Source organism: Tachypleus tridentatus, chromosome 8 (assembly GCF_004210375.1).
Source record: "Tachypleus tridentatus isolate NWPU-2018 chromosome 8, ASM421037v1, whole genome shotgun sequence".
Classification (NCBI taxonomy): domain Eukaryota; kingdom Metazoa; phylum Arthropoda; class Merostomata; order Xiphosura; family Limulidae; genus Tachypleus; species Tachypleus tridentatus.
Window position 1 is genome coordinate 148,931,478 of NC_134832.1, and position 23,660 is coordinate 148,955,137.

At 32.4% G+C, this 23,660-nt stretch overlaps 1 protein-coding gene across 4 annotated transcripts in view; it reads right to left on the minus strand.

Annotated features, from left to right (window-relative positions):
* LOC143223739 (MICOS complex subunit MIC60-1-like) overlaps nt 1–23,660 on the minus strand; it is a 36,677-nt gene that overhangs the window by 10,742 nt on the left and 2,275 nt on the right. The window contains exons 2-10 of one of the 4 annotated variants that reach the window (XM_076452109.1): nt 20,627–20,690; nt 14,344–14,517; nt 9,320–9,395; nt 8,369–8,462; nt 6,361–6,444; nt 4,651–4,787; nt 3,399–3,496; nt 2,357–2,492; nt 69–183 (exon numbers count right to left, since the gene is read on the minus strand). In XM_076452109.1, coding sequence (XP_076308224.1) covers nt 69–183; nt 2,357–2,492; nt 3,399–3,478 — 331 coding nt within the window. In that variant the 5' untranslated portion in view covers nt 3,479–3,496; nt 4,651–4,787; nt 6,361–6,444; ... (2 more) ...; nt 14,344–14,517; nt 20,627–20,690. Of the gene's footprint in view, nt 1–68; nt 184–2,356; nt 2,507–3,398; nt 3,497–4,650; nt 4,788–6,360; nt 6,445–6,871; nt 6,938–8,368; nt 8,463–9,319; nt 9,396–14,343; nt 14,518–20,626; nt 20,691–23,660 lie in introns of those variants that run through there. The other 3 variants (XM_076452108.1, XM_076452110.1, XM_076452111.1) reach the window with 3 other exon arrangements.

A 23,660-nucleotide genomic window follows, 5' to 3' on the forward strand; every position in this document is an offset into this window, starting at 1 on the left:
ACCCAGTTTTATATTCATAATAAGGGCCCTTTCAACTAGTTTTACACAAACAGTAGTGTATTCTTTACCTAGTTTCACATCAGGAAGGATGGCCTCTAGTTCCTTCTTAAACTGTTCCTTGCCTTTTTCAATAATGTCTTTGTATTCATTAACAACTTTTGATTCTCCTAATGCTTTGGCCACCTGAAAAATTAAATAAATCATCAAAATATTCAATTACATGCTAAAATGAAAATATGAGAGGCTACCTTTTTTCACACTTTGCTGGAACAATTACAAATAATATGTTTGTCTCTCAGCTCAACATTCTCTTATTAATGTCCTCCCTGCAAACAAAGGTTCAGCTTGAGAAATGTATGATGTTTGGGTTGAGGCAAGTACTTGGGATTAGGTTCTAAAGTTTGGATACTAGACGTATAAAACACAAATGTCATCAAAATACATCTTACACTAAATTTGATTAGGTAAAATATGAAGTTTATAAATAAAATGTGATCACAATATATCTTGTACTAAACTGGACTGGGAAGAACTGCATTTTATAAACAAAGGTTATTTCAGTAAGTCTTATGCTCAGCTTAACTGGCAGAAATCCATCTTAAATGTTAGTGACAATTGATCATTATAGTACTTTGTACAGTAAACTTGAAAGGACGAGTTTTGTTTCTTAGAAACAATTATTGTTACAGAAAGCCTAAAATTAATATTTTCTACAAATATAGCTGCAGTTTTGTTTTGTCCATTACAGTTTGAAATCAGAAGGGTGTAAAAAATACCATTTTTTCCAAATCTATCTTTTATCACTCTTACGTTAATCCACAGCAGACTTTTCATTTGCTGCCATAAATTATCATTTAGCTGGACAGCTAGAAAAAAAATTCTATGAAACCATTTGTGTACACACACACACACATTATATGCATAATACATTTAAAGTTACTGTTTCAACATCAAAAACAGGCAAAAATTGGAAAATCAACAGGCCTAAAAACCATTATAAAAAGATGACTGTAGATTTTCTTTCCATATTCCTTATAATTTTTTGTAATGAATGAAATCAATTTGATCTTTCTTCTCCACAAATCATTGGCCAATAAGTGGAAGTACTGAAGAATGTTAAACAGTTGTCACTGTATGTAACCCAAGAACACAGGATCCATTACAACTAAACTAGAAGATTCTCTTGGAAGTGCAAATAACATACTTCATATGGATTAAGGTGTGAAACAGTCATGGCTCAATGAAACAAATTGTACAAACCTGTGTATGGAAAGGAACAAATAGAAATTTGTTGTCAAACTGGATGAAGCATGTGTCAACTTACTTGGTTACAAAAGTCAAAGTGATTTATTATCAAAAATGGTAATACTATTTGGAAGTTTTATCAAGAGATTTAAAGTATTTATATGTTAAAGTTACAATGGTATTTAAAGTTAAATGTCCAAATTTGTGAAAACTTAAGACAAATTCTTCTAATGACCATACTAACATGTAATCACCACTACCTTATAAGAAGATATACTTCATGTACAGACTAGATGACAGCAAGATATGATGGTAACATATGGCTCCCTCAAGAAAGGGCATCCAAGTTAATAATTAAATTCCTCTGTAAGACAGTTACAAATGGGAATTTACACCAAATACTTTATGGACATCTTCCACAGACTTGTGTTTTTGGGTTGCTCAAATGGCCACACAAAACTCACCATATATAAACAGATAACAGAACTTGGGCACAATGCAAACAGGAGAGGAGAATATTGTAAACAGATAACAGAACTTGGGCACAATGCAAACAGGAGAGGAGAATATTGTAAACAGATAACAGAACTTGGGCACAATGCAAACAGGAGAGGAGAATATTGTAAACAGATAACAGAACTTGGGCACAATGCAAACAGGAGAGGAGAATATTGTATTACTTAGTACCCATCATTACATTAAAACATTAGTGTGGTATTTGAACATATAAAACACATTTCTACCTCCTTATAATACCATAATATTTATTTTGAATTTATTCTTTGGTCTGTATATGTACAGGTACCATATGCTTTTTTTTTAAATCTAGGAAAATCAACAGTCCATCATATTCTAAAGCAGACACTTACAGTGTACTTGCATTTAGAATTTAATGAAATCTGTAAATTTTTAATTTTGTTTTGTGTCCTGTCTCATTATTTAATTTTACATGAACTCAGTGGGTAAAAGAGTTGTTACTAATATGTGATCAGCATCATGAGTAAATCTCCCATTCTCAAGCAAACCTATCCAACATAGCTTGAAACCAAATTCAGTTTCACCTGGATATACCACAAATCCTGAAAATTACTCTGTAAAACTGATTTCTTACCTCAGTTTCTGCAGTCTGAATCTGATAAAGAACTCTACTTATTGCCTCTTCAGCTTGTAGGAGTGATGAGTTCTGTGCTGTCAACATATCTGCTCGTCCATCTGCCACTATTGCCTTGAGTTCTTCAATGTTAGCTCTAGAACAAGAAAACTGTTTTCACAGATTATGACTCCAGTAACAAATACAGCTAAATCAGTTAATATGATACATGAAATTTAATAACACCGAGTGATATAAAAAGAACAAGAATTAGTTACATTTTAAAATATTCTTTCAAGACAAATATTAATTTTCTTTTTTACTTTTTACACTATAGCTGTTGAAGAGTTATCCCATTTCAGTTACTGTTCAATCATGAAGTCATAGTAAGCTATATTATTTAATCAAATAACACCTAAACTCTATGTAATACTAAACCTTAGTCAAAGAATATGTTCACAAAGTTGACCCTTTAAGATATAATGTTGAAGTGGTTTTAAGTTTGGATAAATACTTAACTAGAGATACTATCACCTCAAGAATGGGTAGAATAGAAACACTATATACAATGCCTATTATCCAACTTTGAGCATTGAATATTACAATTATTTGATAAGCAAAATCACACTACCATTTACAATGCATTTTTACTTCAGTCTATTTTATTAAGTTCTTTGTTACCACTGTAGGTAGCAACTAATTTATTCAAAAAATTACATCAAAACCATATCAAATAGGATTGACACATGTAGATGTTAAATATGGGTATGGAAAAAGCAAACAAATTTTTAATCACCCTATTCTGTTTCACATACAGGAAGCAACCATTCTATCTATCATGTACAGACAGTAACTACTCCACGTGTGTGGATGAATGGATGATCCAATACATTTATGAATAACGATTGAAAGCTACACAGTAGATGGTAACTGCATCTGGAAAAACGTTTCTCAGAACTGTTGCCACATATTGTATAGTATTTCACTTGATAGTCATTCCATTTCATGGTACAAATATTAAATAATCTTAAACACAAAAAACCCATTTTAATTTTCTTCTTACTTGATATTGGCTGCAGTGGTGGAAGCATTATTCAATGCTTTATCCCTTGCTTCACTAGCAGCATTAATTTCAACCCACATACTCTTGTCTTCAGCATCCTGAAAGATTTGATGAGCTGTGATATATTTTCTATCCAACTTCTTGATTTTGTATATTTTATTACATAATCATTCAGGGGTATACTGCACAAATTTATTACATTCTGTTTCAAAGGTAAATGCATTACACAACTCTATTGGATCATGATTTTTAATGTAAATACACTATGCGACTTTACTGGATAACGATTTTGAACATAAATGCACTATGCGACTTTACTGGATAACGATTTTGAACATAAAGGAACTATGCGACTTTACTGGATAACGATTTTGAACATAAATGCACTATGCGACTTTACTGGATAACGATTTTGAACATAAATGCACTATGCGACTTTACTGGATAATGATTTTGAACGTAAATGCACTACATGACTTTACTGGATAATGATTCTGAATGTAAATGCACTACATGACTTTACTGGATAATGATTCTGAATGTAAATGCACTACGTGACTTTACTGGATAATGATTTTGAATGTAAATGCACTTCATGACTTTACTGGATAACGATTCTGAATGTAAATGCACTTCACAACTTTACTGGATAACGATTCTGAATGTAAATGCACTTCATGACTTTACTGGATAACGATTCTGAATGTAAATGCACTACATTGACTTTACTGAATAATGATTTTGAACGTAAATGCACTATGCGACTTTATTAGATAACGATAATGAAAGTATTGTTTGTTTGTTTGATGTTTAGCACAAAGCTACACAACAAGCTATCTGTGCTGTGCCCACCATGAGTATCTAAGCCCAAGTTCTAGTGTTGTAAGTCCGCAGACACACTGCTGTATCATTGGGGTCATTACAAAAGTAAATGTATTTCGTAACTTTATACAGTTTCATGACATATAGGAAAATATTGACAACTTATTTGTTTTTTTGTTTAATTCAATTTGAAACTAAATGTAGTTATATTTTTCAAACTGTTATACCTCCATTTATGTAATACTTTTTTCAAGAATGAAACATTTATTCACTTCTTAGCCTACTATCTTTCTAACTATCTGTTCAAGAACAAACAACATGTAACATCTACAATTTGAAAACTACTATTTAACCAATGTTAAATACATATGTAATAATACATGTTAAAAGCTCTTAACATACTAAATGAAACAATCTATCTATAACTTACAGAAAGTTCATCTAAAGCTTTATAAAGTTTCTTTGTATGTTGCTTTACAGCTTCAACAGCTTGTACCTGGGCAGCAACAACATCTTGGGCTAATCTCTCCAGAGACTCCTGCTTGCTCACAATTTGCTCTTCTAGTGCTGCACAAAAAGAATCATAAAATATCTCATTTCATTACATCACATTACTTTGCATTACATTTCTTAACTCCTAAAGTAAATGTGTTGCTTTATTTTGCTAAGTGTCCTCCAGTGGCTCATTAGTACCTTACAGACTTACAAAGCTAAAATGTGACATTTAATTTGAAGTAATAGAAAATCTTATGTTTTCTTGCTGTGAGATTATTATCGAAAAAATTGATTATCTTTTAAATCCTAAAATTCTTCCTGAAATTCAAAGAAAAGCCAAGCTCTTACCCTTTTCACTGCATCTAGGATGTATATTTTCCAGTGCTATCATCTCATCACACATGTGGGAATAAACTAATTTGGAAGGTATTGACATTCCACCCAATGTTGACATATGGTTTCCTTCACTGTTATCTCCTCAGCCCTTCAGTAACCAACAAGATATCTTAGTAGAATGTACGACAACTGTGCATCATTACAGCAGCGAGTATTAACCCTAATTAATATGTAAGTATACTTGATGCAAGTGACTCAGATAGCTTGGGCGATAGTGAAGGTAAGTCTAGTGGTGTTCAAATGCTTGATGATGAAGAGGCAATAAGACAAAATGATGGTAGCTCCTCATCTGGTCAAGATGATTAACACAAACCCAGCAGAGAAAGGTATAAAAAGGATCAACAGTGGAAAACATTTGGCCCAATTATAGTGTAAGGAGTTAGGAACACTGGAAAATATACATCCTAGCTGCAGTGAATGGGTTAATAAGTGCATTTAATACTATAACAGAGCAAATATGATGTCATAAATTTTAGTATAAAGAAAGAAAACAATTAATATTTGTAATCTGCTTTTATTTTCAAAAAATCTTTCAGAATGTATTTTCCAACACTATATAAGCATAAAGTGTATGTCAAATACATAACTCATTGGTTAATAATAACTTTAACCTTTGCAGTTACTTTTTTAATGTTTTTTCTACATTTACATAAAACTGTTCACATATATCAGGTTTTTAGAAGACATATCTTAAAGATGAAGCAATATTCATGATTTGTTTTTTTAATTTTATGCAAAGCTACACCATGACTATTTGCACTAGCAGTCACCACCCACCACCAATTCTTAGACTGACCATCACATAACAACACTCCATGATTGAAAGATCATGCATTTGCATGCTTAGTGTGACAAGGATTTCAACTCGCGACCCTCAGATTAAAAGGTTGAGCACTCTGACAACCTAACCATGTCAGGCCTCATTTATATAGAGTTTGACTGGTATAGAAAAATGTACAATTAATATAAAATTCCCCAATAAAACCAAATATTTTTTTATTTTGAAAGCTCAGACATGTTGTTTCTGTAACAGTTTTCCCATAAGCCTTAAACCACAATGCAAGTGTAAATAATTTTTACAATATTGTGATTATATGTTTTAAAAACATTTATTTTACTAAATTACTTTATTCTTAGCTGGTCTCATACAGAAATTGGTTTGAACTGTATGCAGAAAATAGTACCAGTTGAAATATACAAAAATACACATCAAATTTAGGAAGTTTCTTGGCAGTGACCAATTTCTTACCTCTGTTCAGAGACACAGCTTCTACTTCTTTTAAAACCTTCTCTTGAGTTTTCTTGTCATCTGTTCTCTTCTTAGCAGATAATTCTTTATCATGGTAAAAATAATGATTTACAATATATAATGAGTCTAATGTTTAAGCAGCTTTATCTTGCCTGTCTTCCTCAGCAAATATAATTAACTTTTGACAGCTCCTTGTACATCTTACAGTGAGAAACATGAAATATTTCCGAAACCAACTACATAGAGTAAAAGTTAATAAAGTTATATTTCAATGAAATAATAACTTAATAACAATATAATATTAAATTAATAATACAAATAATAATATTAATAATAACATAATATTAAATTAATAATAAATAATAACTTTTAAAATATACAAAGTTCTTTTTTATACAGTTAATGTTCATTCCTGGATATGAACTGAAAATATCCAATAATGGACATGATTTTGAACTGAATTGATTACCTATGACTGACCACTATAATAACTTTATGAAACACCTATTACCTCTCTCACTATGTGCTTGGTCCAAGGAACTGAGTTGGTAACCATTTTGTGCCTGTAGTTTCCAAACTACAACGTTTAATACAAGAAGTAAAACTTACAAAAAACTCTAGTACATAAAACATCAGATTTGGTTATAGAGGTTAAGATTTCATAAGTAACAATTTGCTTGAAGTATTTTTTTCCTTTCAAACATTGACTGTTCAATGTGCAAAGTAATTTTGATTTTAAGATTAAAAATACTTTTATACATCAGAAAAATATCAAACTTCACATTCAAAATCTTTATAACTTCCAGATAATTATTAGATAGTTTTTAAAGAGAAAATTAAAATTTTATCTGTTACTTTCACTATTGTACAGGTTTGATCTCACAACAATCATAAAAATATATATTGTACATTTGTGTGTGTGTGTTTTTCATTTCATTAAACTTTCAGCTGTACCTAATTGACATTACAGAAGTTCCAATGAAGTGGTGCACGTGCAGTGATATTAACATATCTTATAGTATAAAACTGGTCTTCACTAAGTGACCTGTCTTCAGTTTATTCCATTTCTAGTGAGCCTATAACATTTTGATTTTAATACATTGCATATGCATTATTACTGGTCACAAATAACTTTTCAAATTTCAGTTATTTTTCAGCAAATAAAGAAATATAGAAAACAATTTTTTTCTACTTACAAACTTTAAAATTATTTTCCAACTTGTCAAAATATGCCAGGTTTTGTCAAATTTCACATATGGAGAATGTAAAAAGAAATTTTTTTAGATTTTATTTCATTTTGAAAGAACCAAATATTATATGTTAGTAAATCAATATTGCAGAATCCTACTGTAATTTATTAGATTTACTATCTAAACTGTATTCGACTAAAAACAAATATATTGTTTTTCAGACATTTTCACTTACCACCTAATTTGGTAATTCAAGACAAAGAAATCGTTTATGGGAATTCCTACCTTCTAGAGATTGAGAAACCCACTTGAAGGTTATTCTGAGCCTTCAATTGATTATTCACACAGAAGTAGGTGTACGTAAGCAAGGATTTCCAAAAATGGAAAGAGGTGTGCAGGGCCACTGTCTTTCATTCAGTAAATGTAGCAATGTGTTAGCAAATAGAAAAGATAGGAGGTTCTTATTTTATATTTTAGCTTATCAGTTTTGGTAATTTGGATATCTAATTTGTAATGAACTACAGACTTTGTACTTGGACATCAGAAACATCTAATTTGAACTAAAGCTGTATTCAACATGACACAAAAATAGATTTAGGATTTTATTTTGATATTTAAATCAAGAAATTAATCTATAATACTGAAACTTGAATTATAATCTACAACGTGCTACCAAACTTACTGATGTACATTTATAAAATAGTACGTCAGTAAAAACTGAATGCAAGTCTACAAATGTAATGACATGCCCTTTGATCCCTAACCATAGGAAGACCCATTGCGAGAGGATTAAAAACATGTTTCAATAAGTACTATACCTTTAGATTGTGTTTTAGAGATAGGAACTTCTTCTAATTTTTCATCAGCTGCTGGCTCTTTTATCACATTAGGCTTTAATGTTTTTTCTTCTTTCTGTTTCAACGATAACATTGAAGGAGTTAGTTGTAGGAGCTGGTATGAGTTACTCTATGATCATTCTGACTTCAACAAACTTGTGGTCCAAATGCACCAGCACACAGAAAGAACTCTGATATTAGCAAACTTGTGGTCCAAATGCACTAGTGCACAGAAAGCACAAAGTTTTAACCACAAGTTTGCTGATATCAAACGTCTACAGTTGTCGTCATCAACAAGTAGCGAGTTAAATGCTGTATCAAACAATTTGCAAAACACTGCAGACATTCAATACAGCATTTAACTCAATAATTGTTAGTGAAAACAACTGGAGATGTTTTATACAATATTTAACTCATTATTAATCATAACATTTACATCTTTTTACATTATTATAGTGCCCTACAAGCTGTATTACATAATTATCATCCCAAAGAAACATTCTGTGATTACCTTATACAAGCAATTTCTAAATTAGTAGAAAACATTTTTTTAATATAGCTTGCATATATTAACATTAACAAATCAAAGACATTTTTGAATATCTACTGACTTCTAACTTCACTTTCCATCTCGTATATATTTGTCCAATGTTTCAAAACATTTTAGGCTAAAGATTAGTAACATCCTGCTGACATAGTAAAGATCAGAAAACGTTAATTTGAGAAACTTAAATGAGTCATATCATTTAATGTTGGACACTTTGTTTTGCTTTTCACAGAAACATAGTTTGAGTGTTGTTCTGAAAATAGCATATTGGAAATACAAAATATGCATCACTAGAGAACTAGGATATTAACTACATTAAATTCTGAAGAATAATTGACATTCTTCAAACAATTTCACTGTAAAATGATAGATTATTTCATTTTTACCTTTGCACTGTCTCTTTCCAGTTTCTTTGTCACTAGGCCTTTTTCTTTCACTTCTTTAACTGATTTTTCTTGCTCACTGTGAAAAAATAACAAAATACAAGTAGCTTTGACTTTTTTTTTTACAGTAAATTGGTAACAAAAGTACTGAAAATAATAATCTAGAAATTGTATTAACAAACTGTGCTCATTCATAAATGTAATGACATAATACATTTTTCCAGAAAGACACTGAATTTGAACAGAAACTTTCTTATTAATATGAGAGGTTTCAAGTTATAAACTGTATTACTTTATATTTAATAATACAAAACAAATCCAGATGTTGCTTACCAGAAATCCAAAGTCAAATGTTTAAGAAAATACACATGGTTACTTTGATATTTGTACTAAATTTATGAAATTAGGAACAATTGAAACCTAATGACTTCATACTTCAAACATGGAAGGGTTTTTGCTGAAGCCTTCATCATTCAAAAATAGAAAAATAGTTATATCTTATGAAAGACAATTAACATCTGAATAAAGGAACTTTGAACTTTCATATTTAAAAATTTGGACCTTCAACCTTTAGATGAAAAGAAAGAATTAGAAACAAACTCTCAAACTTTAGTAATAAGAAGGATAATTATAAACCTAGACTTTTGGTTTTTGAGATAAAATAGGCAATCAGAACCTTGGCCTTCAAATATTAGAAACAAAAAAAGACAGTCAGAACCTAGATTTTCAATTCTTAAAAACAAAAAAGAAAATTAGAAACATCGACCTACAGCCACTAGAAAGAAAAAAATTATAATTACAAAATAAAGGCAAGTAGAAACTTATGTAGACTACCAAGACAAAAAAGGCAATTAGAGATCTCAATCTTCAATCTTTAAAGACAAAACAACAATTACAACTATAGCTGGGTGATTTAATCATTTGCATACGAGAAGAGATTTCATCTATTAGTGTTTCATAAAATAATCCATTAACGTCATGAAAATAACAATTACCAAAAATTACTGTTTTTGAGTTTTACAACAAACAAATAATTGAAATTATGCAATGACATCGAATGTCATGAAAATACACAAACCATTGCACTATTTTTGTCAGTTGTTAAGCTAAACAAAGAGAGTGTTGGTGTCTTATGATTTGAGGGTCTTGAACCACTTCCAATTGCCAATAAATTTGCTTTCCCCGTCTTTATTGTTAGATAGTTACTAATGCTATCGGCCATTGTCACTACTTTTGAACTGCTGACTAGCAGGAAAGCAACTAGCTTGTAGCACCCATCACTAACTCCGGTACTTCAGTATTAAAGTAGCACCCGTCACTAACTCCGGTACTTAAGTATTAAAGTAGCACCCGTCACTAACTCCGGTACTTAAGTATTAAATGTTTAACATTAAATTCTTTAATGTTAAAATAGCAGGTGCAGATCTAGGGAAAGAGTCCATGAGATTTGAACCCCTCTTCATTTTTTCAGGAATTACTATATTGTTTAATATTTTATAAACAAGCATGGACCAAGAGGAGATGTTTAGGGGAGGACCCTGTCCACCAATCTTTCTCAAACATTACGAGGGCTGCTCAAAAAATACGCGGACTGACGTCATAAAACAAAATGTACTTTATTTAGTCTGGGACCCCTTCAAAGTACTCTCCTCCCCAATGCACACACTTATCCCAACGGTGTTTCCACTTGTTGAAACAGTCCTGGTACGCTTCTTTTGTTAAGGCCTCCCGGCCCTTTTTCGCATTTGCCTTAATCTCGGGAATCGTCTCAAATCTTCTTCCTTTCAAGGGTGTTTTGAGTTTGGGGAACAAGAAAAATCGCAAGGAGCAAGGTCAGGTGAGTAGGGGTGGGAAAGAACAGTGATCGAGTGTTTGGACAAAACTCACGAGTTCTGAAGCACAAATTTCGCAGCAACGCTGTGCATCTTCAATTTTTGGTCAAAATCTCATAACAAGATCCAACTGATATCCCACACTCTTCAGCAAGCTCCTGACAGTCAGACGTCGATTTGCCCGCACCAGGGTGTTGATTTTGTCGACGTGTGGGTCGTCAGTTGGCGTGGAAGGACGTCCAGGACGCTCATCATCTTCAATGGACTGTCGACCATCCTTAAAACGTTCATGCCACTTGAAACATGCCGTACGCTTCATAGCAACATCACCGTAAGCTGTGTTAAGCATAGCAAAAGTTTCAGTCGCAGATTTTCCAAGTGTAACACAAAATTTCACAGCAAGTCGTTGCTCCTTCAGGTCATTCATTCTGAAATCCGAAAACCAAAAAATCGCACTTCACTTAAAACCGCGTAGCTAATACATAAATGAAGATATCTGCAATCGGAAAATGGCGTCGTAATCAGCTGATCTGTGCGAACCTAGCGACACCAAGCGGATTCCCCTGGAACCAACTGGAACTGCGCAATTCAAACAGTCCGCGTATTTTTTTAACAGACCTCGTATTTATTTAATACTATACAAGAAGGCATAGATCTTGGTGATCAGAACTTTTTCTTATTTTTTTTTGAGGAATTATTCTTTAATGTAGTATAAGCAGGAGTGGATCTTGGGGAAAAGTCCAGGGAAGGCAAACACCTCATTCATTTTATTTAAAGAAATTATTAACTATGTAATTTAATTGTCTGCAAGTAGGTACATATCTAGAGGGTTCAACCTTCCTGCTCCATTTTTTCAGAAGTTCATAGAAACAGCTAAACATTCCCACACTATCATTAAAATGAAACACCAAATGTCATTGTTTGTATTTCATTGGGCTATTAAGTACTATAAAAGGGTTTTGAGTGTTTCTGAAATCAATAAAACTGGAGTATACAGAAATCCAGTCTAGGTCTCAGTTTGTAATTGATTAATTTTAGGCTAATACAATGATATAAACATTAATTAAATGTTGCCATGGTAAATTATTTTACTTTGAAAATTTACAGTCACTCTAATAATGTATTTAGATTTAGGAATTTCTTTCTTGAAAGTTAATGTTGGAGAAGTGATTTTCATTGTTCAGAAGTTAGAAATTTCCTATCCAGAAGATATATTTCTGATAGTTACTTACCTCATGTCAAATAAATAGCTAGTTATTTAGTGCCGCTCTCTATATGTAAACAATTTTTTTTTACATATCCCTCAAGTTTTTCATCTCTCATCAGTTAGAAATGACCAATTCCAATGAGTCTCTCATGCAAATCATCATGTGACAATATAACATGTGTGACTCCCTCTATTAAATTTTACCAAACTATAAGTTTTGGCAGAAAATTGTGGGAGGTAAGTACTTATTGGAAATATATTTTCAGTATGGGAAAATCTTAATTCTGATACAGTACATTACCTCTACTCACATAAACATCTAGTATCTCACATAATATAGGAGGAGAGATCAATGTGAGGGAACAAAGAACCATTCTTCAAAAGGATCTAAAGGATACACTCTAAGATAAGTTTGTTTGTTTGTTTTGGAATTTCGCACAAAGCTACTTGAGGGCTATCTGTGCTAGCCGTCCCTAATTTAGCAGTGTAAGACTAGAGGGAAGGCAGCTAGTCATCACCACCCACCGCCAACTCTTGGGCTACTCTTTTACCAACGAAAAGTGGGATTGACCATCACATTATAACGCCCTCACGGCTGGGAGAGCGAGCATGTTTGGCGCGACTCGGGCACGAACCCGCGACCCTCAGATTATGAAGCACACGCCTTAACGTGCTAGGCCATGCCAGGCCCATCTCTAAGATAAGATAATAAGATTTTAAGATTTGATGTGGGAGACTGCAATACTTCTGAAGCAGGTACAATCTTTATCCATAATAAAAAGATGTCACATATAGGAGCAGATAGAGAGAAAAGCATGTGTATATGGGAAAGAACTATGGCTGAGCAGTGACATGGACCATGTAATATGTTTAAAACTCAATCTCATAAGATATACAAGTGAGTGAAAATGAAAAAAAGGATGTTCCCCTAGGTGTCAAATGGCTAGGGTGTGACAGACCAGCAAGTTGACTACATTCAACACCCAAGCCATTGAGAACCAACATCCACATGGGGATAGGATTAGGAACATACTGTAAGTAAATCAACTGCATCCAAAACCCAAGCCATTGAGAACCAACATCCATATGGGGATAGGATTAGGAACATACTGTAAGTAAATCAATTACATTTAAAACCCAAGCCATTGAGAACCAACATCCACATGGGGATAGGATTAGGAACATACTGTAAGTAAATCAATTACATCCAAAACCCAAGCCATTGAGAACCAACATCCACATGGGGATAGGATTAGGAACATACTGTAAATAAATCAACTACATCCAAAACCCAAGCCATTGAGAACCAACATCCACATGGGGATAGGATTAGGAACATACTGTAAGTAAATCAACTACATCCAAAACCCGAGCCATTGAGAACCAACATCCACATGGGGATAGGATTAGGAACATACTGTAAGTAAATCAACTACAATCCAAAACCAAGGCCACTAGTAACTGACATCCAAGTGGTGGGGTAGGAAAGAGGATCATATCAAATCAAAACCCAACCATCTGGCAGAGGTAGGAAGAACATACCATCTTCACCTCAAGTTCATGAGACCAAAGGGAATCTAATGCTACCACTGAACATTCAGTTTTTAGAGCCAAAAGGAAATAAATTGGAAACCTGGGCCTTAATCATCTTTAGAAACATAAAAAAATGATGAGAATTTTAATATTTAACATCCAAATGCAAAAAAAAAAAGAGTAGAAACCTGATCTATCAGTCTTCAGAGACTGTAACCTGAGAACTCTAGAAGTTGAATGGATAGTAAGTTAAAACTTATGTTAAAGCAAACACTAATAACTTAAAACAACATAACTTTATTCTGTAGTAAATTATTTTCATTACAAAATATTAACTTTATTTTAATTAAGTTATTTCTCTTTTTTAAGTATGGCAAGCTTTTCACACTTTTACTCATACAAAACAACTAATTTTTAAAACATATTTTGTTATTTACAAACACACATATAATTACCTGTAAGGAGGTGTCTTCCAGTCAGGTATGAATTTGAAGACCTCTTCAGCATATGGCAGATTTTGTTCTAATGTAACCCGAAAATTGGGGTCGTACTTTGCATAAGCGGCTGCACCACCTGCAGCTACAGCGCTACCTCCGAACAAAGTGAGCAATAGTTTTGCACCTGCACTACTGCAAAATAATAATAATACAATAAAATATTAATGTATTACTGTTTCCATGATAGTAAAATGCAAGAACTACAACAAAGAGTTGTATTAATCACACAAAATTATAATTTTATCCAAAGCTGAAAATTTCAGTTTATTATCCTTGTTATCAAAGGTGGAGGGAGGTTATCTTGTCACCTCTGTGTATGTTTCTTTGTGTATTTGACAGCAAGATTTCTCCAAATTTACTCAATGGATTTGGATGAAAGTTTGTGAAAATTTGGACTATGACCCATCTTAGAAGTGGTTAGTTTTTTTGTTGTTTTTTTTTGGGGGGTCAAGGTTACAGTAGGTCATAAAAACAAACAAACAACTATCTGTTAACATGGGGACTGACACTATTTTAGCTTTATAGCTCAATCAAAAATGATTGGAATTTTACAAGTCTTAGCAGACATATATAAAATATTATTTCTCATTGTTCTGCCAAAAATGAGCAATGTCAATTTATAACAATGGACATACAGACACATTTTTTTGCAAGTCAAATATGGTCAACATTGCAGGGTGGAGATGTGCTCTTTGCTGGGAAAACAATATTAAGCTGTACAGTAACCAGCACAATAATATAAATGCTAATTAAATATTACAACGTTAAATGTTTACAACTTAGTTTTTTCCAGATGCGAATAGCTTGTGTGCACTCTAGAGTTTAGAAATTCGTTTCTATCAAAGTTAGTATTATTCAGGACATTGTTAACATCCATAATAAGCAAAAAATGCAAGTATCATAATGACATAAATGCCAACTTAAAAAAACAAGTGAAAACAAAAACCTTGTTCACAAAAACTAAAATATGAATTTAGGTTTAGACATACAGATATTTCTTTCTGAATATAATTATATCTATTTAAGTTACATCACAAAATTAGAAGTTTTTGGTTTTAACCAATTTGCTTTCAGACTAATCACATTACTACAAATAAAGGTATAATATTTGAAATAACTCTTATTATAAGCTAAGCTACCCAATGATTTTGTAGGCTTTCTAATCGGTATTATTATTAAAAAGGTTACAAGTTATGTGCTCTTATAAGTAAAAAATTGCAAAAGTAACATAAATTTATCACCCTTGTTTTGAGTAATAGTTTTTCAAAGTATGGATCCCTAACAATGTTTAGCATAATTTAAAACATGCATGAATCATGTCTGAAATATGTTGAACTAAAGTTGTATACATAGATAACTTTTATACTTCTTTTGTTTGTTTCAACAAACATTAATATTGTTCGTCAAACATCGTGTACTGATTTTTATATGTATTTATTTATATTTTTATATGTATTTTAGATGAAGAATAATTTTATTTCCAACAATTAAACAAGTATAGTGACAAAGTTTATAAACTCTATATAAAAATTTGTTGTTTAAAAATATTACAGAGTAATGTCTATTTTCATCAATAAAATTCTGTAGTTTCAGTATAGTAAGTAGTCTTGCATAAAATTTGTGCAGAGAAACGGACAATATTATAAATCTTTATTTTCAGCTTGTTACATAAACACTTTAGTATTGCTTTGCATGAATGATACATTTTCATGTACAAAGGTTTAGAATAAACAAAATAACCCACACCTAAATTATTGTACATGAAGGTAGGATTTCCTCTATCTTTTATATATTTTTGCCATACACTTTTAAGAGTTTTAAATATTTAAAATCAAACATGTTTTAGGATCATGTTTTGTTACATTCTGACACTTGTTTAATATAATTAATGAATAAGAGAGTTATTTTCACTTCTGCACAACTCCAGAATTCTTATTTTAAACAAAACAATGTATTTATTCATTTAAAAAACTTTTTTCTACCCATCCCAAAGAAAAACATTATTTTTACAATAAATGTATGACCACTTCAAAATTATTATCCACTTCTAGATTTTTCAGCCTTTCTCTTTGATTTTGTATGGGTCTTAGTTGAAACCTTTCTATGGTACCACATCAAGTGGTTTAATTATTTTCTAATAGAGCAAAGTTATGAAATGACTTAACTAAAGTTTGAATATGATTAAATAAAGCAAGAATTAGACTGTCATTTATTAATAGGTTAAATATATAGGTAACTAATGTACAATATTTGAAGGTTTTTTCATTGTCAGGTTAAAGTAGCTTATCTGGACACAGGAACACACACTCATAATAATAATAATAATAATAATAATAATAATACAGTACTAAGTAAAGAAATCATATGAACAAATTGCTTAAGGCTTAATAAAGGTAACTTGTTGTTTGATTCTTTGTTTAAAATTAATGGTGCTTTTACTTTAATAGATATACAAAGGTTTTTTTTGGTTACAATATTTCTCAATGCAAGTTTGTTTGTTCACCAAACACACCTTTTTTGAATATTTTTGCATGTTTAATCTATTAAAACAATAGACATAAATAAGTTACTAACCAGCTAGTTAACCATTTGTAATTGTAATCATAATGTGTGTCATAAAACCAATTAGTAAAACATATTTTAGTGAGTATCATTGTCAGATCATGTGGCAGTATCTTGTTATTTAATAAACACTAGCAATTCATCTGCCAAGTGGGAAATACCCATAAAACTTGTGTAAAATTATATTTATTTTCACAAAAAAAATATGTTTTTCATAAATACACAAGTGGCCACTTTCAGAAGAGATTAATTATTTGGAACTAAGAATAATTCAAAAAACCAGTTTCAGAGCCAAAACAATATAAAAAATAGGATATTAATGTCACAACAGAATAGTGCAGTGGTTGAAAAAATTAAGATATGTAGCACCTACCTAATATTCTTACTCCTTTTGCTTGTATAGATTAATCAATAAGCAAAACTATTAATTACACAATTAGTGATGTCAAGAAAACCCACTTGTAGAGAAAAATATATATGTAAAAACAGCTCGTTTGGATTGAGAAAATTGTTTACGTAGAGGAGCAAACAACGTTTCGACTTTCTTTGGTCATCATCTGGTTCACAAAGAACACATGCATTATAATATTTATAATAATTTATTAATTAATAAAAATTCTGTATTACTGTATCACTCAACATCACTGATTATTATTTCATCACGGCGATTGTACAAGAAGTGCAAGTTTTTTGTGTTTTTCTCAGTGTATTTGTACTTACCTGTTACCATTATGTCTGAACTAGCATACCGTACACCACTATTAACAGTACACGCTCACACGATCGTTAAGAAACCAAGAAATTTAAACCAACGAATTATTAATAGAAGAAATGACATTTATTTTATTCAACAATGTAGAAAAAAACAACTAACCCCTAATTTTGTAAAGGTAAAACTTTCAAAAAATTTTAATACATGCACAAACATTATCCAAAATTTACAGAAAAAACTACTTAAAGCCATGTTAAACACAAAATACAAAGAACTACATGACTTACAAAAACAAAAAATGAACCTAGACCATCAACTGGCATGCTGCATTAAACCAGAGATTTACGGACTTATACAACGAAACATAAACCAAATCAATACTAAGAACGACAGAGACAAAAAGATCTGCCACAACAAAAAACTAGAAAAACTAAGATACAAACAACAGAAAAGACACCAAAACAAGAAACCGTTGACTAACCTCATAATTAACAGATTCGACCGTCAATTAAACACAGACGAGAAACATCTACTTAACAAAGGACTCAACTTCGCAATAGCACCTAGGTACATTTCAACCATAGAAATTAAAACATGTTTAGAAGACCTAGCCAGGAGACTTGTGATACTTTCTACAGAGAAGAAAAACAAGGAAACAACCAAACACAACCAACAGAGAGAAGACAACTTAGATAATTTTATTGACTTCCAACAGCCAAACTTCCCAGGTAAAATTACAAATTTATATTTTCCAGAAACACCTAAAAACAACATCTTAAACGATTTTTTCAAAGAATTTTCTCACAAAACCACCAACATAATTTCACAAAACAGAAAACTAAAAACAACCTTACAAAAAGAGACATTAATTCCATTAAAAACCTAAAACAAGACAAAAACATAAAAATTCTAAAAGCAGATAAAGGTAACGCTATAGTCATAATGAACATAAATGAATACATCCAAAAAATGAATAACATCTTATCAGACACAAACAAATTTAAACCAATACACACAAATCCAACAAAGACACACGAGACGCAAGTGAACAAATTCCTACTACAAATGAAAAAAGCCAACACAACTTCACAAACACTTTATTCCTACCTATGTAAAACCGACTCACGCACACCGCAAATATACGGCATCCCCAAACCTCATAAACCAGATTGTCCATTACGACCAATAATGTCCACATATGAATCGTTTAATTACAATCTTGGTAAATACATAGCATGGGCATTCTCCAAATATGTAACATCAGCCAGCTCATTCATCAAAGACTCTTTTAATTTCAAGTCTAATCTAAATCAACTTAATCATAAAGCCTTAATGGCCAGTTTCGATGTTATATCCCTCTTTACAGAAGTTCCAACCACTGAAGCCTGCAAGATAGCCTTAGAACTCTATATCCGAGACCCTAACCCAACTATAGAAATTCCCAGTAACCAGTTAGCAACCCTCATAGAATTCACCACGATAAAGACAAACTTCATGTTCAACAACCAAAACTATATACAAACAAATGGCCTAAGCATGGGCAACCCGGTATCACCAGTTCTAGCCAATATTTTTATGACACAAGTTGAAACACAAGCAATTAACACAGCATTACATCCACCACTATACTGGTACAGATATGTAGATGACACGGTTAGGGATTCAAATCTACAGAACACATACTTAATTTTTTCAATCACATTAACTCTATACATCCCAACATTAACTTCACATGTGAACAGGAAGAAAGCAATCAAATATCATTTCTTAACCTCAAAATTACAAGAACTGACACACAATTCAAAACAGAAATCCACCGAAAAATCACCCATATTGGACTATACATTCCTTGGGACTCAGCATATGAAACAAAACAAAAACTCAACATACTAAGAAACCAAATAAACACAGCCATAAAACTATGCTCACCAGATAAAATTAACGATGAATTAGACAAAATAAAACAATACTTCATCAACATCAATAAGTTTCCTCCACAAACCGTAGAAAACATTTACGCACACACCTAGACAAAAAGCAAAATCAACCACCAACTAAAGTAAATACAGCTCACGAATCAAAAAACCACGAAACCATATACTGCTGTATACCATATATTCCTGACATCAGCAAACAAATAATCAACATTTGGCAAAATTAGTAACAAAATATGACATTCCAGTTAATACCAAATTTATTCAAAACCAGGCACAAAACTGAGGTCTATACTATGTAAAACTACACTGACAAACACCACACCAACATTATTTATAAAATACAATGTGATAACTGCCACGACTTCTATATTGAGAAACAAGTAGAAAAATGGAAACCAGATTCAAAGAACATAAAAAGTCACCTTCACACGTTTTCGAACACTGCAAGTCAAATAAACACAACATAACCATAGAAAACACTCAAATACTAAATAAAGAAACAAACATAAACAAATGCAAAATTAAAGAAGCCTTACTTATACAACAACTTAAACCCAAAATAAACCAATATAAAGGAACGCCTTTATACCTATATTAATATAATAAAATAAATACAATTATATATTCAAACATCTAATACCACCCTCTACATTTCGACACACAGTTACACAACCCCTTTCAAACATGTGGTCAGCTTCCGGTCAGTTACCTCTTTCTTTGTGAACCTGACGATGACCGAAGAAGGTCGAAACGTTGTTCGCTCTTCTATGTAAAATATTTTCTCAACCCAAACGAGCCGTTTTTGCATATAAAATTCTGTATCTTTGTTTGGTATTTTTCCATTATGCCCCCTCAATCTAAATAATTTTTCTGTTATATAATAATTATATAAATTTCTATAAATATATTAATAAGTATTGTATTTGTGTAGCAAAAATTTACCATTTGCAGGGGCATAACATAAAAGTACCACTTGTTCTTAAGAATGACCACTTTATAATGGCTATCATGAGATTATAATAAATCTTACCGTTTTTGTGAATGGTGATAACTTGTTGACTGAGCTCAAGGCTTGCTTTCTTTAGAGCTGAGGTCTAAATGTGAAATTACATAGAACACATAAGCTTTCCTGTTAACAAAAATCATACCTAGTGTTGTCACAAATTTCTCTTTTCAAAATAAACTGGTTCAAATAATTTTGCATAAAACCTTAATCTCGAGGGTGGCCTAAAATTAACACTTCCCTGAACTAAAGGTTCAAATTTTCCAGTACTGAAAATGTACTTCTGGTAGGTACTGCTCTCTATATGCAAAAACAAATTTCTGCATGCCACAAACTTTGAGCTCCCACATACTACACGATTAACATGATTCAACTGTGTCTTGCATGTAAATCATCATGTGACAAGCCTTCACCAATAGGAGTGCAACACAACCTTATGAAGCAAGCGACTTCCTCTATTTGGTTCAGGTTAACCTGAAAATGACCTATGAAGGTCAAAATGTTGTTCTATACTTTATTTTAATTAAAGTGCTAATACCCATACAAGCTGTCTTGAGGTTACAATCTCTACATCTTCACTGGCTACATCCCTAGTGCATATTCTCAGTGCCTCAGGGAAGCTTGTATGGCAGATGTTTAATCAGATAAATCACCTGTATCTATATTGTATTGTGTGATTGCAGCTCAGGTCAATTGACCAAATGGTCCCATAATACATCAACACATTCTGCTAACAAGTCACTGCCACATTATTACTGTGTTGAATCTGGAGAGTCTGCATAACTCCCAGCTAATTATCTGAGAGTCACTGGTATTCACATATTTACTTCTGGATATGCCATGATGGATACGACTCTAGCAATACAATAACAAGTTTAACCTCAGTTACCTCCACTTTATTTACCATGCTGATGATCATCCGAACTTACTGCTGAATAACCAAACATACATAATTGAAGAATGCCATGATTTCACTCCTCTTTGATAAGATAAATGCTTATATCAATGTAACCTTGTTTTATGTATAGGAATAAACTTATTTTGGGGACCTATAACTATATTATACAGCACTAAAATACTAGGCATTATCCAGAGCAAACCATTGAACTCCACTTGTACAGGTGGGGTTAATGCATCCTACAGACATTTATGCAGTCCACTGTTCCTGTGATCAACACTAGATACCTTTACTGTGGAATATGAGTTTGCTGGTGCACAAGTAATCAAAAAGCTCCAAAGTACATTCATTCCAAGAATGTCAATGTTCAGAATCAAGGCCACCACCAACTCCCTTCACACTGTAAGAGTTAAAATATTACAAGTTTATCTCCTATCTATAGAATGAAGCTAATGCCAACTGGCTCAAGCAGTGGTTTTGTTTAGAGCATTGCAAGATCTTATCTCTGTTCTGGCCACTTCTACATCAACTAAGAACGCTGTCTCTTGTACTCTCACAAGGCACATACCAAGACTTACTTAACTCTAAGAACGCTGTCTCTTGTACTCTCACAAGGCACATACCAAGACTTACTTAACTCTAAGAACGCTGTCTCTTGTACTCTCACAAGGCACATACCAAGACTTACTTAACTCTAAGAACGCTGTCTCTTGTACTCTCACAAGGCACATACCAAGACTTACTTAACTCTAAGAACGCTGTCTCTTGTACTTCTCTCACAAGGCACATACCAAGACTTACTTAACTCTAAGAACGCTGTCTCTTGTACTCTCACAAGGCACATACCAAGACTTACTTAACTCTAAGAACGCTGTCTCTTGTACTCTCACAAGGCACATACCAAGACTTACTTAACTCTAAGAACGCTGTCTCTTGTACTCTCACAAGGCACATACCAAGACTTACTTAACTCTAAGAACGCTGTCTCTTGTACTCTCACAAGGCACATACCAAGACTTACTTAACTCTAAGAGAGCTGAATTTACCAGCACATATTTTTGGTGCAAGTTCTTCTTTGCTAACACTTAAGTTAGTGGTCAGATTTAACTTGACCTCCTTTAGCATTCAGGAGCTGTAGAAGTGATATTTACTACCTGCTAATGGCTCTTTTGTACTTGTTGCACCACTAGTATAAACCATTAGCCTTGTCTTCTTTGATACACTGCAAGATATAGGCTAGAAAGTGAACATGCAAACATATGCTTTGTTTCTCCATTCCAGGATAATATAATCAGAGAGACAGCATCAGTATAGGTTGTACAGCACATAAACCATGCAAGGACTGGGATAGCTCTGCCTCTTCATTGTATACCAATGCAGTACATCTGTGGATGGATGGGCAGAACAGTCTGTCTGAGGTAAAATCACTGCACCTGCCACCATAGGGTTCTTCTTCTTCTTTTGCAACCAGCTCAATAATACCACATCATAACACATTGAAACAGCAACTGCCTTAGTAAAGTTGAAAAGATGTCTTACACCTAGATGATGTCACATTATCTCACTGGGTGACCTTTTCATAAACACATCAATGAGAATATCCTAATGATCTATTAATGCCATTACAGGGCCAGATCATCTAAACAATGGGTCAACTTTTCCCATGAAATTCTTCTTCAAAGTTTTAATTTGGCCTGATGTAGTGCTCTGTTTTCCACCAAGTCAAACTTGTAGTTCAACTCAGTTATGACCATAGCTTGGTCATTAACTACTGATCAATATAATCAATAACCTATATGTACCAATTACATTGATTAGTGCCAATTACAACAACCAACTAACTGAAATTTCTGTTTCCAATTATCTCAACTTTTAAAGTAATGTAATATTGTCCTTATGATTACTTTTAAAGTAATCTAATATTGTCCTTATGATTTCTCATTATTGTTTTGAGCTCATTCAAGGTCATTCAGCTTAATCACTTAGTGTTACAAATCGCAAAAATAATTAATTAACAAAAAATACTGTTTCAGACAATTACTATTTTCAATTACTCAACTATCCAGGTTTTAGGTGGAAATAAGTGATTAATTGAACATAAATCAATTAATGTACCCAATGATAAATTAACCAGAAATTTACACTATTTTCTCAACTGTAATG